This window comes from Amblyraja radiata, chromosome 5 (genome assembly GCF_010909765.2).
Source record: "Amblyraja radiata isolate CabotCenter1 chromosome 5, sAmbRad1.1.pri, whole genome shotgun sequence".
In the NCBI taxonomy this organism is placed as follows: Eukaryota; Metazoa; Chordata; class Chondrichthyes; order Rajiformes; family Rajidae; genus Amblyraja; species Amblyraja radiata.
The window spans coordinates 16202284-16223373 of record NC_045960.1 but is presented as its reverse complement, the minus strand read 5'-3'; the positions used below and the strand labels follow the sequence as shown (position 1 = coordinate 16223373).

General features: G+C 46.3%; 1 protein-coding gene across 7 annotated transcripts in view; it reads right to left on the bottom strand.

Annotated features, from left to right (window-relative positions):
- The window catches only part of disp1 (dispatched RND transporter family member 1), a 212749-nt gene that overhangs the window by 44585 nt on the left and 147074 nt on the right, over nt 1-21090 (bottom strand). For all 7 annotated transcript variants that reach the window (XM_033020663.1, XM_033020662.1, XM_033020665.1 and 4 more), the window contains one exon: nt 19854-20424. In XM_033020663.1, the coding sequence (XP_032876554.1) occupies nt 19854-20386 (533 nt within the window). In that variant the 5' untranslated portion in view covers nt 20387-20424. The remainder of the gene's footprint in view (nt 1-19853; nt 20425-21090) is intronic.

Below are 21090 nucleotides of genomic sequence, written 5' to 3'. Positions count from 1 at the left end.
AGAGGACCAATCTACCCGGATGTTGGAATGGCCATTGCTGCCACAACATGCAACCACACATTCTGCGCTTTGATTGAATTCAATACCATTTCGGGCCTGGGAGCTGAACTCATACTGTTACTGCATAATAATCACAAGCATCAGCCACGGAGACTGAAGATGGCAACTGTCCTGCAGTGACAGCAGGATATCGAGGATATTCAGTGTCCAAAGAAATTGGCAACCTTTGCAAAATAAGTCACCAGAGGATACACACGAAAAGCTTGAGTAACTCAGCAGGACAGGCGGCATCTCTGGAGGGAAGAGATGGGTGACGTTTGAGGTCGAGACCCTTCTTCAGATTTCCACGTACCTAGACTCCATCCTATCCACCCTGGTCCAATCTCCCCCGACCTATGTCCAAGATAACTCACACACCCTTCGTCTCTTCCACTCTCCGAGCCCCCACTCCTTCACCTTTACTATCATGTAAAGAGGAAATGGAATACTGAAAATGTCCAGACTAATGTACACAACCCAGAACTCAGCAGTAAGAGCAAGAATCATAGAGAAGGGATGTCTTGGGGAAAATTCAAGGTGCTGATATTTTTGATATGTGGCTCGTCTGCAGTCTGTCTGTCTTTCTTCCTTATTTGTCTTTTTGTTAATGTTAGATGTAATAGTCTAATTTTAGTTGTGTGTTATGTGGTGGTGGGGGTGGGGGAAACTTTTTAATCTCTTTCTTCAACGGAGATGCGACTTTTTTTCCGTGTCATATCTCTGTTCGCGCTGCGGCCGAACATCGAGGAGCTGGGTGGCCTCCAGCTGGGATCGAACTTGAGGACTCCGGTCGTAGCCTGTGGACTCGCAGAGCTGGCTGACTTCCAGAGGCTGTGGTGGCTCTGCGGTTGCGACTCTACTTTCAGAGGTTTCGGCCGCCGTCCCGGTGGTCTGTAACATCGGGAGCTCGCAGGTCCCTGGTTGGTGACTGACTTTTCAGGAGCTCCAACCACAGCAGTTTCGCCCGCCCCGAATCGCAAAGCTTGGATGGGCCCGGTCGCAGGACTTTTCATCGCCCGGCGGGGGCTTCAATATTGGGAGCCTTGATCGCCTCGACGCAGCAGTTTGACTGCCTGACCGCGGGAGAAGAAGCAAGGAAGAGATAAGATTTTTAAATCTTCCATCACAGTGAGGAGGTGCTTGGAGGAGAGTCACTGTGATGGATGTTTATGGTAGATTTATGTAATTGTGTTTTGTTTGCTTTTTACTATTATGACTGTATGGTAACGACATTTTGTTCAAACTTTTTTGAACGACAAATTCAATTCAATATACTTCACACATTTGTGGCATGGGTAGTGTGGTCTTGTCCAACTCTAGCAAGGAAGTACATGTTTAATGGAACATCATCTCTGCTGTGCAAAAAAATAAGAGCATACCAAATTACAAAATTAAGGCTAAAGATAAGACCAAGGAGCAGATTGTTGACCTTGGGAAGAGAAAGCCGATAGTCCATGCATCTGTCTTCATCAATGAGACAACGGCGGAGGGAGTCAACAGCTTTCAAGTTCCTGGACATTCAGATCTCTGAAGATCTGTCAAGGATCCGGCACATTGATGCATATCCAAACAACGCCCCTCAACAACTCTACTTTCTCAGAAGTGCAGGTCGCAAAATTATCAAACTTTTATAGGGGCACGGTACAGAGCACACTGACCCGTTGAATCACGACCTGTTTCAATAACTTGCGTGCCCAGGAATGGAGGAGGCTGCAGAAAGGGGTAGACAGTGCCCTGTCCACCACAGGTACTGACCTTCCCATCATTATAGGGATCTGCACAAGGTGCTGCCCCCAAAAAGGCAGCCAACGTCAAAGGCGCCCACCCAAGCCACACTCTCATCTCATTGCTGCTGTCGGGAGCGTGGTACAGGAGCCTGTAAACCATGACCTCCATGGTTCAAGAATTGCAAACATAACAACCCGCAGAGTCCTAACCATAACAGACTGCCATGGACATTTTATGGGTTGCACAACATACATCGACTTGCACTGCGATGGTCTGGTTACCCTGCATCACGGATAATTTATTGTATTATTGACGATTGTATGCTTCTTTGTTGTGTTGGAGCGTTAATGGGCCTGCAAAGCTGCAGCAAGTAAAAAAGGGATTGAAGCAGGAGGGTAGCGTGGAGATCGGCTCAGGGCTGTAGGCAGGTGTGTGCTGAAGGACAGTCGGGAGACAGGTGGCAAGTGGCAAGGCCAGGAAGCTGGGAGAGAGATCTTAGCGTAAGGTTAGCAGAAAGTGCCTCGGGGTGGATAACCACTGGCATCGAGAGTGAGCGGCAACATTCAGCTCCTTCAGGGCAGGAGGAAATTGGAAGAGTGGGTGGAGCAAAAAGAAACTCTGCTTGTCAGCACGGGCGGCATTCAAAGCCCGAGAGCTTGTCTGCTTGTGGAAACATCTCCGGCTAGTTGCTGCTAACAAATCAATCAGGTCTCCTCCTCCCACACCACAGGGCTCACCAGCAGTGATCTGTTTAAATAAAATTTGTCACCGATGGCATCATGATGAAGAATGGTCAAATTTGAAACACTTTACTGCAGTTGGTAATTATCATCTGGACTGTTTATGCATTCTGAATAACACACGATTTATTGACTGTCTGGCTTTGATAGGCTGGGTCCATCACCCCTGGGTCTGAGCAAGCAGTAATCTCTGCAGCACAACTACAATGATGGAAGTACTCTCTCCAATGAAGGCAACGTGCTTTCATCAACTGTCAACCCGTGTAATTAATGTTGCCTTCACTTAACAAGTGTGAGCAGGTAGCTGCTCTCTCATAGCCCGAACCATCACATTTTTAGGGCATTGGAACCAGTTCTGGGGGAGGTGGGACCAGTACAAACAGGACGGTCTGCACCTGGGCTGGAATGGAACCAATGTCCTTGGGGGAGTGTTTGCTAGTGCTGTCGGGGAGGATTTAAACTAATGTGACAGGGGGATGGGTACAAGAGCAGAGAGGCAGGGGGGTGTAAAATGAGGGTAGAAGCAATAGGTAGCAAGGTGAAAAGTAAAAGTGGCAGGCAGACAAAACCAGGGCAAAAATCAAAAAGGGCCACTTTTCAACATAATTGTATAAGGGGTAAGAGCGTTGTAAAAACAAGCCTGAAGGCTTTGTGTCTCAATGCAAGGAGTATTCGTAATAAGGTGGATGAGTTGAACTGTGCAGATAGCCTATTAATGATTATGATATAGTTGGGATCACGGAGACATGGCTCCAGGGTGACCAAGGCTGGGAGCTGAACATCCAGGGATATTCAATATTCAGGAGGGATAGAGAGAAAGGAAAAGGAGGTGGGGTAGCGTTGCTGGTTAGAGAGGAGATTAACGCAATGGAAAGGAAGGACATTAGTTTGGAGGATGTGGAATCGGTATGGGTAGAGCTGCAAAACACTAAGGGGCAGAAAACGCTGGTGGGTGTTGTGTACAGGCCACCTAACAGTAGTAGTGAAGTTGGAGATGGTATCAAACAGGAAATTAGAAATGCGTGCAACAAAGGCAAAACAGTTATAATGGGTGACTTCAATCTACATATAGATTGGGTGAATCAAATTGGCAGGGGTGCTGAGGAAGAGGATTTCTTGGAATGTATGCGGGATAGTTATCTAAATCAACATGTAGAGGAACCAACGAGAGAGCAGGCTATTTTAGACTGGGTATTGAGTAATGAGGAAGGGTTAGTTAGCAGTCTTGTTGTACGTGCCCCCTTGGGCAAGAGTGACCATAATATGGTTGAGTTCTACATTAGGATGGAGAGTGACATTGTTAATTCAGAAACAATGGTTCTGAACTTAAAGAAAGGTAACTTTGAGGGTATGAGACGTGAATTGGCCAAGATTGACTGGCAATTAATTCTAAAAGGGTTGATGGTGGATATGCAATGGAAGACATTTAAAGACTGCATGGATGAACTACAAAAATTGTTCATCCCAGTTTGGCAAAAGAATAAATCAGGGAAGATAGTGCATCCGTGGATAACAAGGGAAATCAGGGATAGTATCAAAGCGAAGGATGATGCATACAAATTAGCCAGAAAAAGCAGCATACCAGAGGACTGGGAGAAATTCAGAGACCAGCAGAGGAGGACAAAGGGCTTAATTAGGAAAGGAAAAATAGATTATGAAAGAAAACTGGCAGGGAACATAAAAACTGACTGCAAAAGTTTTTATAGATATGTGAAAAGAAAGAGATTTGTTAAAACAAATGTAGGTCCCTTGCAGTCAGAAACAGGTGAGTTCATCATGGGGAACAAGGATATGGCGGACCAATTGAATAACTACTTTGGTTCCGTCTTCACTAAGGAAGACATAAATAATCTGCCGGAAATAGCAGGAGACCGTGGGTCAAAGGAGTTGGAGGAATTGAGTGAAATCCAGGTTAGTCGGGAAGTGGTGTTGGGTAAATTGAATGGATTAAAGGCGATAAATCCCCAGGGCCAGATAGGCTGCATCCCAGAGTACTTAAGGAAGTAGCTCCAGAAATAGTGGATGCATTAGTAATAATCTTTCAAAACTCTTTAGATTCTGGAGTAGTTCCTGAGGATTGGCGGGTAGCAAACGTAACCCCACTTTTTAAGAAGGGAGGGAGAGAGAAAACAGGGAATTACAGACCAGTTAGTCTAACATCGGTAGTGGGGAAACTGCTAGAATCAGTTATTAAAGATGGGATAGCAGCACATTTGGAAAGTGGTGAAATCATTGGACAAAGTCAGCATGGATTTACGAAAGGTAAATCATGTCTGACGAATCTTATAGAATTTTTCGAGGATGTAACTAGTAGCGTGGATAGGGGAGAACCAGTGGATGTGGTGTATCTAGACTTCCAGAAGGCTTTCGACAAGGTCCCACATAAGAGATTAGTATACAAACTTAATGCACACGGCATTGGGGGTTCAGTATTGATGTGGATAGAGAACTGGCTGGCAAACAGGAAGCAAAGAGTAGGAGTAAACGGGTCCTTTTCACAATGGCGGGCAGTGACTAGTGGGGTACCGCAAGGCTGTGCTGGACCCCAGCTATTTACAATATATATTAATGATCTGGATGAGGGAATTGAAGGCAATATCTCCAAGTTTGCGGATGACACTAAGCTGGGGGGCAGTGTTAGCTGTGAGGAGGATGCTAGGAGACTGTAAACTGACTTGGATAGGCTGGGTGAGTGGGCAAATGTTTGGCAGATGCAGGATAATGTGGATAAATGTGAGGTTATCCATTTTGGTGGCAAAAACAGGAAAGCAGACTATTATCTAAATGGTGGCCGATTAGGAAAAGGGGAGATGCAGCGAGACCTGGGTGTCATGGTACACCAGTCATTGAAAGTAGGCATGCAGGTGCAGCAGGCAGTGAAGAAAGCGAATGGTATGTTAGCTTTCATAGCAAAAGGATTTGAGTATAGGAGCAGGGAGGTTCTACTGCAGTTGTACGGGGTCTTGGTGAGACCACACCTGGAGTATTGCGTACAGTTTTGGTCTCCAAATCTGAGGAAGGACATTATTGGCATAGAGGGAGTGCAGAGAAGGTTCACCAGACGGATTCCTGGGATGTCAGGACTGTCTTATGAAGAAAGACTGGATAGACTTGGTTTATACTCTCTAGAATTTAGGAGATTGAGAGGGGATCTTATAGAAACTTACAAAATTCTTAAGGGGTTGGACAGGCTAGATGCAGGAAGATTGTTCCCGATGTTGGGGAAGTCCAGGACAAGGGGTCGCGGCTTAAGGATAGAGGGGGAAATCCTTTAAAACCGAGATGAGAAAAACCTTTTTTCACACAGAGCGTGGTGAATCTCTGGAACTCTCCGCCACAGAGGGTAGTTGAGGCCAGTTCATTGGTTATATTTAAGAGGGAGTTAGATGTGGCCCTTGTGGCTAAGGGGATCAGAGGGTATGGAGAGAAGGCAGGTACGAGATACTGAGTTGGATGATCAGCCATGATCATATTGAATGGTGGTGCAGGCTCGAAGGGCCGAATGGCCTACTCCTGCACCTAATTTCTATGTTTCTATCCCCAAAACCATCAGAAGCATTTCTCAGTATGTCCAATAATTTACCTGTACATCATGCCACTGCACCGTAACCAAGTGTGCTCTGGATTGATCTGAGACCATTTGTTTGGGGGGAGTTTTCCTTGTTCACACTGATCATGGAATGAACAGCACAGATGGTCATTTGATCTACTGTACTTGTGCCAACCGTGAGGTATCTAATTATCCTAATTCTCCATGTGGTTCCCAGAAAACCAATAACATTTTTCCCTTCAAATAAACATCTAGTTCTTCCCTGAAAATAATCACTTAACCTTTCGCCACCCTTTCATTGACCGCAGCTTGCTGGGGAAGAAATCGTCATTGTTAAATATATTAAATTGGAGCTTTTAATTTACTGACCTACTTGTCACCGAGTCATATATCATGGAAACACGTCCATGCCAACCAAGATGCCTTTTGCCCATTTGCCCTGTATCCCTCAAAACCTTTCCTATCCATGTACCCATCCAAATGCCTTTCAAATGTTGTTACATTACCTGCCTCAACTACCTCCTCTGGCAGCTCGTTTCATATCCACCCTGTGTGTGAGAAAGTTGTCTCTCATGTTCCTATTCAATTTTCCCCTCTCACCTTAAACCTATGTCCTCTGGTTCTTTATTCCCATACCCTGGGAAGGAGACTGTGTGCATTCACCCTCTATGCCTTTCATGATTTTATACACCTCTATAAGATCACCCCTCAGCCTCCTGCACGGCAAGGAATAAAGTCCTAGCCTCCCCAACCTCTCCTTATAGCTCAGTCCTTTGGGCTATGGCAATATCCTCATAAATCTTCTCAGCACTCTTTCCAGCTTAATGCAGGGTGACTAAAGCTGAACACCATATTCCTAGTGCGTCCGCAGCAATGTCTTGTACAACTGTAACATAACATCCCAACTTGGAAAACACCAGGTGGCGCCACCAGCAGTGGCTGCCTCGCCAACAGTCTGTCTGTCCTTTCTTCTTTTTTGTTATTTTTAGTATGTGGTAAAAAGTATGTTTTAGTGTTCCTTGGTTTGTTTTATGTGGGGGGTGGGGTGAGGTTAGGGGAAACAATTTTTTCAATCACTTACCTCGACGGAGATGCGATTTTTTTCCCTATCGTGTCGCCGTCCAAACTGTGGCCTAACCTTGTGGAGTTGGCGGCCTTTCTTGGAGACGGACTGGCGCTCCAAGCCCCGGGAGTCTGCGGGACTTTAACATCGCGAAGCTTGCGATCCCTTTGCCGGGGATCGAAGCTCCAACCGCAGGGCCTGCGGACTTTAACATCGTGAAGCCCGCGGTCTCTGGTAAGAAGAGACCAACTCGGGAGCTCCATGCCACGCACAGAGAGAGTTTCAACCGCCCTGACGTGGGAGTTTCGATCACCCCGACGGGGACTTCGATCGTCGGCTGTGGGGGCTTTGATCGCCCCGACTGTGGCTTGTTTTACCGCCCCGACCACGGGAGAACAAAGAGTGAGGAATGTGGAATCCACGGTGGTGGATGTTTATGTTATCTTTTATGTGGTTGTGTGTCTTGTTGCTTTTCACTTAGTATGGCTGTATGATAACTCAAATTTCACTGTACCTTAATTGGTTCATGTGACAATAAACTGACCTTGAAACCCTTGAACTTCTATAGTCAATGCTCGGAATGATAAAGGCTAGTGTACCAAAGGCCGCCTTCATCACCGTCTACCTCTGATGCCGCTTTCAGGGATCTACTTATACTTCTGAGTCCCACTGTTCTACAACACTCTCCAGGGCGCTACCCTTCACCCATATGTCCTGCCCTGGATTAACTTCCCAAAATGCAATACCTCGCTCTTATTCACATTAAATTCCATTTGCCCACTTGCCTTGTTGATCAAGATGCTGTTGTAATTTTTGATATCCATCTTCACCATCTATGATTCCGATTTTAGTATCATCTCAAAGTTACTAATCATGCGTTGTACATTCTCATCCAAATCGCTGATACCGATGGCAAACGGCAATGGGGCATGGCAGCAGCAACGATCCGTGAGGCACATCTTTAATCACAAGTCTCCAGTCCGAAAAGTAATCTTTCGCCATCATTCTTCCTAGCTCAAAGCCAATTCTGTATCCAGTTAACTAGCTCTCCCGTGCTATCTAACCTTTCAGGTCATCTACCCTGCCATGCCCCCCTCAGCATCTTACATGCTTCAATAAGATCACCCTTGTTCTTCACCAGTCCAAAGTATATATGTAACTGTTTGAGTTATTTATGAAAGGATGACCTCTTATTCCAGGAGATACAAGGAACTGCAGATGCTGCTTTGTAGTTTATTACACTCATTCAATCTGTATCAAGAGTCTCACCACCCTCGTCGCACCATGTCCTCCCGCCTGCTTTTGTTTCATCAGCAAATCAGATCCCTTACATTCTGCCCCTCCTCCAAGGGATTAGTGTAGGTTGGGAGCAATCATTGGTTCCCACTACTGTATGTTCAGTATCTGTGAACCAACCCCCCATCCACATTAACATAATATTTCCTCTTCCAGTCTCTCGCTTTGTTCATTAACCTCTCCTGTGGACCTTATAGAAAATATTTCAAAAATACAAATACACCACATCCATTGGTTTCCTTTACTCGACTCAATACATCTTCAAAGAATTGTCGTGGTTAATCACAGTCAGAGTCGTACAGCATCGAAACAGGCGCTTCGACCCAAATTGACCATGTCAACCAAGATGCCCCATCTACACTGGTCCCATCTGCCCGCATTTGAACCTTATCCCCATAAACCTTTTCTATTCATGTACCTGTCCAAATGTCTTTCAAATGTTGTTTATAGTACCTGCCTCAACTTCCTCCTCTGGCAGCTCGTTCCATATACCCATGATCACGACTGAAATATACTGCAGATGGATCATGTACTTCAATCACACAACCTGCCCTGGCAATTGTGTGAAAAACTTGCCCCCCAGGCTCCTTTTTAAATCTCTCCCCTCTGATCTTAAACCTATGGCCTCTGGTCCTTGATTCCCCTACTCTGGGTCAAACAGGACTTCCCTTTCACATGCAAAATACAAAGTGCTGGAGTAACTCAGTGCATCCGGCAGCATCTGTGGCGACAGGCAACGTTTCAGGTCGGGACCCTTTTTCAGACCTGAAACGTCGCCAATCCATTTCCTCCACAGACGCTGCCTGACCCACGGATTTCCTATAGTGCGTTTTATTCTGGTCAGGATTGCAGCCCTGCAGTTCCTTGCATCTTCCCTGCCACAGAAGGTAGTTGAGGCCAGTTCATTGGCTATATTTAAGAGGAAGTTAGATGTGGCCCTTGTGGCTAAAGGGATGGTATGGAGAGAAGGCAGGTACAGGATACTGAGTTGGATGATCAGCCATGATCATATTGAATGACGGTGCAGGGCCGAATGGCCTACTCCTGCACCTATTTTCTATGTTTCTATAAATCCATCCTTTTCTTGCTCAATCATGGTATTATTTTCTGAGTGCCTCCACATCACACCCTTTATTGCAGATTCCAAATTTTCCCAATGGCTCATTTCAGGCTCCAGGTCAGTAGCTCCCTGTTTTCCCCTCCTCTCTCCTTTCGTAAATACTGGAGACTCGTTTGCTACCTAATCAACCTGCGGGAGCCATCCCAAAGTGTCTAGAAAGTTGTGAGAAATTAACCAGAGTATCTACCATCACCACAGAGCCCTCATTCAAAACCAGTTGCAGATCATCAAGTCCCTAGGAAAGTCATTAACCTGTATATTGACAAATAAATAGCTCATTAGATATCTAATTCTATAATATCCTTATTTACATTGAACTCTTGTTTTCCATTACTTCTGGGAGGCTTTTTGTATTATCTTCAGAGAAAAAAAGTAATGTGTTTATTTAATTTCTCCATTATAAATGTTCTGGCCTCTTGCTTTTTTCTCCAACTTACAGAAGAGCTTGCAGTCTATTTTATGTTTCTTGTCAGTTCACATGCATATTCTGTTTTCTTTTCCTTTATTAATTTCCTGGTGATCATTTGCTGAATTTTTAAAATGCTGCTAATCCTCAGGCTTATTGCTCTTTCCTGGCAAACTTATAAATATTTTCCCGAGATTTAACGCTGTCTTTAATTTCTCCCGAGATCCTTGGGATATTACAGCCTAGCGGGATCGTCCCAGCTGCCATACAGCAAGTAACTCAATCCCCGTGAAAGAGCTTCAATTAGCAGTGGTCTTTGTGTTCCCTGGTTCCCATGGGCAGATGCTGGTCTCCAGCTGATATCTGGCCATAACATTAGGCTGTGATCACGACTGAAATATACTGCAGATGGATCATGTACTTCAATCACACAACCTGCCCTGACAATTCAGTGAATTCTCAATTTGAGTCAAAGAGTTTGCCAAATTACATGCTGTGGACTTGAAATACATTGGAATTTTGTTGCATTTCCTCAAACTAATTTCAGACAGAAGTTTGACGTCTTCTTCACGTTACAATGGCTGACCAGTCTGTCGTCTTCTTCCAACATCTCTCCACCATCATCCTGTTTCAGGTGTGCCAGCTTACAGGAGAGGGAGAGAGGACAGCGAGTTGCCTGGCGCTCTCAACAACAGCCACTCGCTCAGCATCAACAAGGACTCAGAGGAACTAATCATTGACTTTAGAAAGGGGAGGCTGGGAGACCACAAGCCAGTTTTCAGCGGTGGGTCAATGGTGGAGAGAGTTAACACGGACGTTAATATCTTGTATAATCTGCATGTAGATTTAATCATGAAGAAGGCATCTACTTTCTCACCTAATGCTCTAAACAAGCTTCCACAGATGCACCATGGCATTCCAAGGCACAGGAACACAAGCGGCAGCAGAGAGTGGTGCATTCACAGCCCATCACGGACTCAGCCCTTGCCACCAACAGAATTATTTACCAGACGCTGCCTCAGAGATGTTGAATCTCGTTAATACAGAGACACACAGCACGGAAACAGGTCTTCCCACCCAACTTGCTCACGGTGAACGAGATGCCCCATCTACACAGTTAAAAGCCACCATTTTGACAAGAATAAACCATTCCTGTTCTATGTACTGTTCTACGTTCTTTCCTCGACATCTCTCATCTTGATACTATCACAAGAAATGTTCACGTCTGCAGCTGTAAGATGGGAAACAGCTCGCTGTTTGAGGTGCATCTGTAGTCTGAACAGAGCAGAAATTGTACTGGCCAAGGAAATGGAAGACGTGCTCTGCTGAAGAGTCTTGGTTAATGGGGGCAGGGAGTAACGAGGCATGAGTTGAAGTCAGTACATATCTGGTAACTGGAAACTTCCCGCAAGCATAGAGGGCGAGAGCAAAGGTGAGTGTAAACACAGAAAGATCACAATCTGCTCAGATCAACGTGATGCACAGCGAACATGATCTGCCAGCTACTGTTTAAAGAACTGTCAGGGGGAAATGAAAGCCCTGTCAAAATGCAGTTTTTGCCACAAACGTGATAGTCAAACGCCACCAGCTGAACACCATCTCAACAACAACTATGACTTGTTCAGCACATATAGTGGAGCAAAATGTCCCATTGTTTTTACAAGAGATTTGGCAAAAAGATTGTTAAGAGCGGTAGAGTTTTCCGTGCATCTAAAATGGAGAGCAGGCAGGCAATGCTGGAGAGATAGTTACAGAGTTTAGGACTACGCCCAGGAACGAAGAAGATTGCAAAGTTGTGGACACTGCCCAGTCCATCATCAATACTGACGTCCTTCCCATCGAAAGGATCTACCGGACGCACTGCCTCAAAAAGCATCATCAGAGACTCTTAACTTGACAGCAAGTCGCTGCAAGCGTTCCTCGGGGAAACAGGGTTGAGGCAATTAAATCTGGGGACAATCAGGTCCAGAATTGATGAGGTGGATTCCTAAAGTCTGGTCTGTATTTAACATCAAGAATAAAGGGCCTGTCCCACTTACGCGACCTTTACAGGCGACTGCCGGCACCCGTGATAGGTCGCCGAAATTTTCAACATGTTGAAAATTCAGCGGCGACCAGAAAGACGCTACGACTCTTTGGAGACCTCTCACGACCATACAGGCAACGTTGCGGGTGACCTCTCATGACCATAGGAGACCTCTCACGACCATACAGCCTGTATGAGGTCACGGGGAGAACGTGCAACGTCTGTACAGACAGTCAGGATCACATCCGGGTTCCTGGCGCTGCAAGGCAGCAACTGTCGCGCTGTGCCACGTCAAACATCGAAGGCATTCCCTGCGCGGGTCTGGCCACGGCCGCCACCACCTGGCTGTGGGCCGGCTGACAGCACTGTGTTACCCACCCATGCATCACTTGCAGCAGGAGCTCCAGCCATCTGCGCACCACCCTCATCCCCACCAAACCCCATCACACTCCCTCAACACCACAGGCCACAGCTCCTGTCTCAGCCATTACCAGGTACAGTCATAGAGTCACACAGCACGGGAACAGGCACTTCAGCCCAACTTGTCCATCCTGACCAAGGTGCCCCATCTACACTAGTCCCATTTGCCTGCATTTAGCCCATATCCCTCTAAACCTTTCCTATCCATGTACCTGTCAAAATAGACAATAGACAATAGGTGCAGGAGTAGGCCATTCTGCTCTTCGAGCCAGCACCGCCATTCAATGTGATCATGGCTGACCACAAAAAGTGTTTCCTCATCTACATTCTAAATGGCTTACCCCTTATTCTTAAACTGTGGCCCCTGGTTCTGGACTCCCCCAATATCTGGAACATGTTTCCTGCCTCTAGCGTGTCCAAATCCTTAATAATCTTATATGTTTCAATAAGATCTCCTCTCATCCTAAATTCCAGAGTATATGTATTTTAAATGATGTTATAGTGCCTGCCTCAACTACCTACTCTGGCAGCTTGTTCCATATACCCACAACCAGACCACTGATTGCATATTCCAACTGGGGTCTTATGTTGCCAGCCTCATCCCTGACATCAGTGTGAGTGAGGGGAACATTCTCAGTGCAGATTTACCCAGTGACTTGACTGACAACGGGCACTGCATCATAAAAGCCATTGCCTGCAAAGCTGCTACTTTCATTCATCCCTTGGCAAGCATCTCTCTAAGAGCCTTCTCCAGTGGATATCCCAGTCCAAAAAGATAGACACCAAAAGCTGGAATAACTCAGTGGGACAGGCAGCATTTCTGGAGAGAAGGAATGGGTGACGTTTCGGGTCGAGACCCTTCTTCAGACATCACCCATTCCTTCACTCCAAAGATGCTGCCTGTCCCGCTGAGTTACTCCAGCTGTTTGTGTCTATCTTCGGTTTAAACCAGCATCTGCAGTTCCTTCCTACACAAATCCCAGTCACACAGGGGCAAGCAGCTGACATGTACCAAGCAACTGGGAGATGGGGCAAATAGATCAATTACCAGTACCACAACAAACTTGAGGTACATTTGCAATCTGGGGGTTGGCATGCACGGTTCAAATGAGCTTGTACTTTCTTTGTTATAATTCCACGGGGTGGGAGATTGCAACCTTCATGTGGTCCGCCCTGTTTCGACGAATGCAATCAACCCGACGTGCACAATCAAATAAGATCAAATAGAACAAGTTGTCCAACAACTTTAGGCTGTGCACGCCATACGCAAGAAGAAGAAGTTATAATTCCCCCATTATGTCTGCCTGTTCGAATAAACTTTGTGACATTGCCGGCCTCAAATAATTATTTAGATGCAGCCGCAATGCATATTCCATGGTACAATGGATACCCAGTGAGTGAAACACATGTTGAGGTTCAACGATAGCACTTTGATCAATCAGGGTTATAAAACCGTTCCAAGTCTAAGAAATCTAAATGTCCATTTAAGGTTGAACTATTCAAGAAGTCCCCTGGACTATGTGTTTCCCATTAGCAGGAATCATTAAACCCCATTACGACAAGAATATAAACAGAGATTTGGGTATTCAAATGCATATTTTTCAGGATTACTCATCCAATCCTTGCGCATTTTTCCACTCTGGCAGAGGGGGAGGCCAGCTGTCTCATGGAAACGCACTGATCCCAGGCTTAGCTTCCCTCAGCACCAGTACTCCCACTGCTCCAACAAAGACCAGGCCTGCACTTCAACACGTAACCGTTCTGGCATGTACGATAGACCAAGCATACGGAAGCCCCCGACTGCAAACTCCATGGGTAATGGAGTCACAGTGGGGAAACAGGCCCTTCGGCCCAACTTGCCCACGCCAACCAAGATGCCCCACCTGCACGAGTCCTACCTGTCCACATTTGGTCCGTATCCTTTCAAAACCTCTCTTGTCCATGTACCTGTCCAAAATGTCACTTAAAATTGTTATAGTATCTGCCTCAACTACCTCTACCCACCTCAATGCTCAACTACCTCTACCCACCTCTATGTCATAAAGTTGCCCCTCAGGTTCCTGTGGCTCTTGTGCCTCACCAAAGATGCCAGAGCCCCAGGTAGGGGCAGAATTGTGCGGGCCCCAGGTCTGTCCCAAAGCACATCTTATGCAATCAAATGCTTCTGACGTGTGGCCATGTCTGTAAAGTAGGAAACTATGCTCCGATCAGCCATGATTGAATGGTGGAGTAGACTTGATGGGCCGAATGGCCTAATTCTACTCCTATCACTTATGATCTTATGAAACAGACCAGCCAATTTGCAGACGGCCAACTTAAACATACGGCAGTAAACGAGATATTATTTCCCACAGCAGAGTTGATGAAAGTAGACGGCACAGGTATAGGGGGATCCGAGAAGAATGTTTCCACCCAGAGGCTGTTGGGATCTGGAATGAACAGCCGAGGGGGTGGTGGTGGTGTTTGAAACAGTGAAGCAGCATCTAAATGAGTACGTGAACCGTCAAGGCATGACGGAGAATGCAGAAAAGTACAAGAACAGGCCCTGTCGCCCCAGTCACAAACCCAACTTAAATAAATCCCACCATGATCCAAATCCCTCTATCCCCAGCCTGTTCATCTGTTTAAATGCCTCTTAAGCATTGCTATCATACGTGCATCCGCCATCTTCCCATGCAATGTTTTCCAGGCACCCACCACCACCTTCTATGCTTAAAATCACTTGCCTTGCAAATCTCCTTTCAACATTCCCCTCTCGCATTAGAGCCATGCCCTTTCCACACTGGAGAAAAAGATTCTGACTCTCTATCCTATCTATGCTTCTTATAATTTGATGTTTCTATCAGGTCTTCTTCCCCCAGCCTCTGACACTCCAGAGCAAACAATCCAAGTTTGTCCAACCTCCCTCTGTAGCTAATACCCTCAAATCCAGGCAGAATTCTGGTACCCTTTTCGGCACCCTCTACATCCTTCCTGTAATGTTGCAAATAGGGTGGGCACACAATACTTCATATACGGCCCGCCCAACATCTAACAAAGCTGCAACATGATTTACCCACTATTGTGCACTGTTTTACTGCTCCACTGTAAAATCCCCTCAAAGTATGTTAACTTTGAAGAAGTTCTCTGCCTCTCTCTGATAGCAATTTGTATTCCCTTTCACTGCTCCCTCCCTTCCTGCTGCTCTCCCACTCCTGGCCATGTTCTCATCAAGACTCGCTCCCCACTACTCCAATCAGTCTGAATAAGGATCCCAACCCGAAACGTCACCTGGTCCAACTATTATAACAACGTGACCGATAAACGCCTTCTTTACCAACCTGTTTACTTGCGTTGCTCCGTTCAGGTAGCTATGGACTTGGAGCCCAAGATCCAATTGTACAAGACAGTTCCCAAGAATCCTGCCATTTACTGTATACGTTCCTCTTGCATCTGACCCACCAATAGATTTGCCCAAACTCCATTTGCCACTTCTCTGATCATATCTCCAATTGATGTATCTCCTGCAGTATCCTTTGACAACTCTCCTCACAGTCCACCGCTCTGCCAATTTTTGTAGGTGGCGCAGAACCAAATGTTGGTTAATGAGATTACCATAGATAGGTATTCTGCGGTTGTCATGGATACGGTAGGCCGCAGGGCCAGGTCCTGTGCTGTCGAACTTGATGACCCTACTGTGCTGCTTTTGGGAAAATAACCTTTGGCAATGAAGATAATGGAAGGATAAATATTGGATAGGAAACCAGGGACAGCTTCTTCCCCAGGCACTTGTTCCCTTCTCATGTATCTTATAAACGGTGAATGGCTCAATGATAATCATGTTTTGTCTTTCTGCTGACTGGTTAAGGCCCTGTCCCACGATGCGAGTTTACCCAAGAGCTCTCCCGAGTTTAAAAAAAAAAAGAAACTTGTGGTAAGTACGCAGAATGTACGTAGCGGGTACGTCGGAGCTCGTAGGCTGATGTCTCGTAGCGGCTCGTAATGCTAACGGCAGGTACTCGGGAAACGCGGAAACTCGTGAAGTTTTTTCAACAGTGTGAAAATTTTCCAAGAGTAAAAAAATACTCGTGATGAGGTACCACGAGTTTGATTTGATTTTAAACTCGGGAGAGCTCTTGGGTGAACTCGCATCACGGGACAGGCTCTTTAGCACGCAACAAAAGCTTTTCACTGTACCTCGGTACACGTGACAATAAACTAAACTTATACAGCCAGTGGAGATGTAAGAAGTGGCTTGGGTTAATGACAACACGTAGAAAAAGAAGTATTTGTCCCAGTCTTTTCAGAGAGTGCTCAACCCACGAAATGTACCTAACAGTGAACTCCAGACCATGTTCCTGGGAGACAACAATACTTTTTTAACTGAAGATCCTCTAGATTTGGACACACTAATCTCTCCAGTACCAAAATATAATTCCTCATTCTGCGTTCCTTTTTGGAAAAAATAATGGGGCATTTCTGACATTTATGAGTAGAACAAGAGTTATCAGCAGAGGACATTTGAGATGGAATTTCTTTTCCAAAGACTATGAGCTCCCAAGTTCACTGGCTGCTGGTGACACACTCCGCTCCATCACAGCCGGCTTTGTGCTCCAGGAAGGTTGCAACACTTTCTGATCCCCCCAGCAGGTCCATGTAAAATACCACACACTGCTGTGAACAGCTCTGCTCTCTCACGACGACGTTGAACGGGCGCTGTGAGAAACTTCGCAGGCACACAGTGAGCAATTACACCAGGACTATGAGGCAGACACAAGGAACCGGCGGACGTGTCACGATCTGGTGCAAGGAAAATGTTACAGTTGAAGAATAACTTTAATTTTAAATAGTTTTTGATCACAAAATCATCATTCCCATTGGGTTACAATTTACACGAGTCAACTAGCTTCCAGCAGATGGTTTTACCAAGGCATTCAGTCCCCAGATTAGGTTGTGACAGGATGGGCAGCAATTGAGTACTTGCCTAGACATTGGAGGGGCAAACTCACATGGGGTGGAAAAGTGATCTCCAGATATCTGGCACAGTGGCATTGAGAGTGGAAAGGGAGCAGGCTTTTTATCCACTCAATTTTGGACTATTCATGATGGACATTAAAATAGTTTAGAGATACAAGGAAACAGGCTCTCCGGCCCACTGAGTCCGCACTGACCAACGATCAACCCTACACTACCTCCATGTTATCCCACCTTCTCACCCACTCCCTAAACACTAGTGACAATTTACAGAAGCCAATTAACCTACAAACCCGCACGTCTTTGGAATGGGGGAGGAAACCGGAACACCCAAAGAAAACCCATGTGATCACAGGCAGAATGTGCAAACTCCACACAGATAGTACCCAAGGTCAGGATCAAACCTGGGTCTCTGGCGCTGTGAGGCAGCAACTCTACCACTGCGCCACTGTGCTGTCCTTATACTGAACGCTATTAAAATGGAAACACAAGGAATTGTAGACACTGGAATCTTGGAGCAAAATACAAAGTGCTGGATGAACTCAGTGGGCCAGGCAGCATCCATGGAGGGAATGGACAGGTGATGTTGAGGGTTGGAAGCCTTCTTCATACCAATGACTCGTACCACTTTGTTCTCTGCTCTGTTAAAACGCAATTGTGCCAATATATATTGTGTCATGACCACCAGGGGCGCCGGGGAGATGGCCATCCCTGCCGGCAGTCTGTTCGTTTTTTCAACTTTTTGTTATTTCTTGTGACTGTTTAAAGTTTGTTTTTATGTTCTTCGGTTTGTTCAATGTGGGGGGAGGAGGTGGAGGGTGGGGGGATCGGGGAAAACTTTTTTTAAGTCCTTACCTTCCCGGAGATGTGATCATTTTTCAGATCACATTCTCCGGGCTCTGCGGCCTACCATCGATGGAGCTGGGAGCCGTCTCGGACTGTCGTGAGCCCCACCACGGGGCGCAGACTTAACATCGGAGCTGATCCCTTGCCTGGGATCGCTCCCACCGCGACCACTGTGGACTTACCATCAAGGGCTCACAGTCTCGGGAGAGGCTAGTCGGGAGCTCCAACGCCGGAGAAGGTTCGTCCAGCCCCGACGCGAGGTTTCGATCGCCCAGCGCGGGGGAGCTGACATCCCCCCGATGCAAGAGCTGAACGTCTCAATGCGGAGGGCCTGAACGCTGCCGGCTACGGGAGTTAAGACTGTCCCGACTAACGGAGGGCTCGAAGCCCCAGACCGAGGAAGAACAAAGGAAGAGACTTGAACTTTATGTCGCCTTCCATCACAGTGAGGATTGTGTAGAAGTCACTGTGCTGGATGTTCATGTTAAATGTGTTTTTGAGTGATTTGTTGCTTTTAATTGTATGACTGACCTGGCCAGTGAAATTCCTCGTATGTTGCAAACCATACTTGGCGAATAAAATCTGATTCTGATTCTGATATGCAACTAGTTCTAATTGGTCAACAATTTCTAGTGCAAGATTTTTAGCTTACAGTTTCGAACGAGTGCCACTCCCAGCAATACAGTTGGTCACTGATTCTTCACCCTAATGTTATACACTACAAATATGCTCCGTCTAGTCATAAAGTCAAAGGAAAAACCATTCAACTGATCAAGCTTGGCTTGGCTCTTCAGAGAGTGGTCAACAATATTTTCTCTCAAGTACCCATTTGATTTTCTTTCGAAAATCAGTACTGCATTATCATACTTCCACACCATAATCACTGCCTGCACAAAAATAAATTACTTACAAAGCCCTTGTATCATTTGTTCACCACAATATGATCCTGTGTCCTCAACTATCTGCTAAAGCACCCATGATTGCTTTAAACAAGGTTGCAAGAAGCAAGGTTTCTTGATTTATCCTGTCTAACCCTGCCATGGCCTTATACACTTTTATCAAACCTCCTTTCCACTTCTTTGCTTTGAACAGAACGGGCCTCACCCCTGGAACTATGCGAGCAAATCTCTTGCGGACATCCTTTTCAGCAAAAGACAAAGCGCTGGCGGAACTCTGCGGGTCAGGCAGCATCTGTGGAGGGAATGAGCAGATCGCATTTCGGGTCAGGACCTGAATATTGATTGTCCATCCCCTCCACAGATGCTGCCTGACCTGCAGAGTTCCTCCGGCGCTTTGTCTTTTGCTCAAGATCCTATCATCTTGTCTCGTGTCTCCAGGGCTCTCACTTCTGTCCTGGACTGCGGTGATCAGAGGGTTGTTGATGAATGTAGACTAAGTTTGAGAAGACAACATCATAAACTGCAAATATTGTGGATATTACATAAAGGAGACAAAAATTAAAGTATGTCAGTTTACAACAGGTAAAATGCACCAAATATCCAGATACATAATTTCCTCAACATGATATCAAACCTGAGGTTCACAGGTCACTTTCATGCAGTGAAGTGTTTTTTTCCCACCCCCCTTCTTGGCCACTGGGTTTGGAATTGAACAGTTAAAGCATTCCCCCGTTGCATGCATGAGCGTTTGCCCTGATGTGCCGTACCTGATGATGGGGATGTGTTGCTGCTGCAGTGGCTGGTGCTGGAAGTGGTTGGGCCAGCGATGATGAAGACAAAGCGGAGAGTGATCGATGAGAGGTGAGGTGGGCTGGTGGCAGCAGCCCGCCGCATGGCTATGGGCATTGCTTTGGCACACAGATGTCGGGTAGTCGGAGCGAGGCTGCAGGCAGGAGTGAGTCAATGGAGAGGTGACCGTGGTACTCCCCAAGGAATGGCAGTCTGCTTGGTTACCGTGACAACACAGCGGATGATGGTATGGACAATGGTGGCAGCATTGCGGCGCAGGTCTTTGGTTATTTATCGTGCTTTCTGGGAAGAGGGCGGTCGGCTTGGCCATGTCAAACGGCAGCAGGCCGCTGCCCTGACTCACTTTTGTCCTTGAGGTCTCCTTGGTTGGCAGGTGTTGGGGGAGCTGGTCTCCATCACAGGCTGCAGGGATGCTGTTACCGTTAGCATTTGATGGGACACTGCCATTGCTCTGAACCATGAAGTCACTATTCCCATTGCTCATAGCCATGCTCGTGTTCCACAGGCACCTCCGCAAGCGTCACGCTTCTAGAAACAGAGCACAAAGACATTTTACAATCCTTCCCATTAAAGGACGTTAACACCTTCCTCAGATGACCCCCAACCTGTTGGAGACCCCAGGGAACCATCATTTGGGCCGACCCCATCCATAAATGGACTGCTGCAGAGATCGTCAGAGGAATGACATGCTGCAGAGATAGCAGAATGGCTATTTAAGGTGACATCTCAAAATACCCAGCGGAACAAAACCCCGAAGTACCTGCCTTCTCGATCCACAGAGTAGAACTAAGCAAATTCGTTCACCATATATTACTCATCTCAAAACATGAGCAGCAAGGAAGGCGGCCATTCATCCACGGGGCCCATTTGAACTTTGTACGGCAACAATTCAACTTGGTCCCAGAACCTCGTCAAGTCCCCGTGGCCCTGCAAATCTTTTCCTTTCAGATACTACCCAGCTCCCGTAATAACCTGGGGAATCTCTTCTGCACCCTTTCCAATTTAGTGACATCCATCCTGTAACCAGAATGACCAGAGCATCAACCTAAAACTTTCAAAAAAATTTCCCCCCTGTCACAAATACTGCCTGTTTCCATTCTGTGCTGCTCCCTGATCTTGAGTTATTATGTATCATCAGATTTGTCTGTTCTATTTCAGATTTTCAACAGCCGTGATATGCTGTATTTGTGTTAT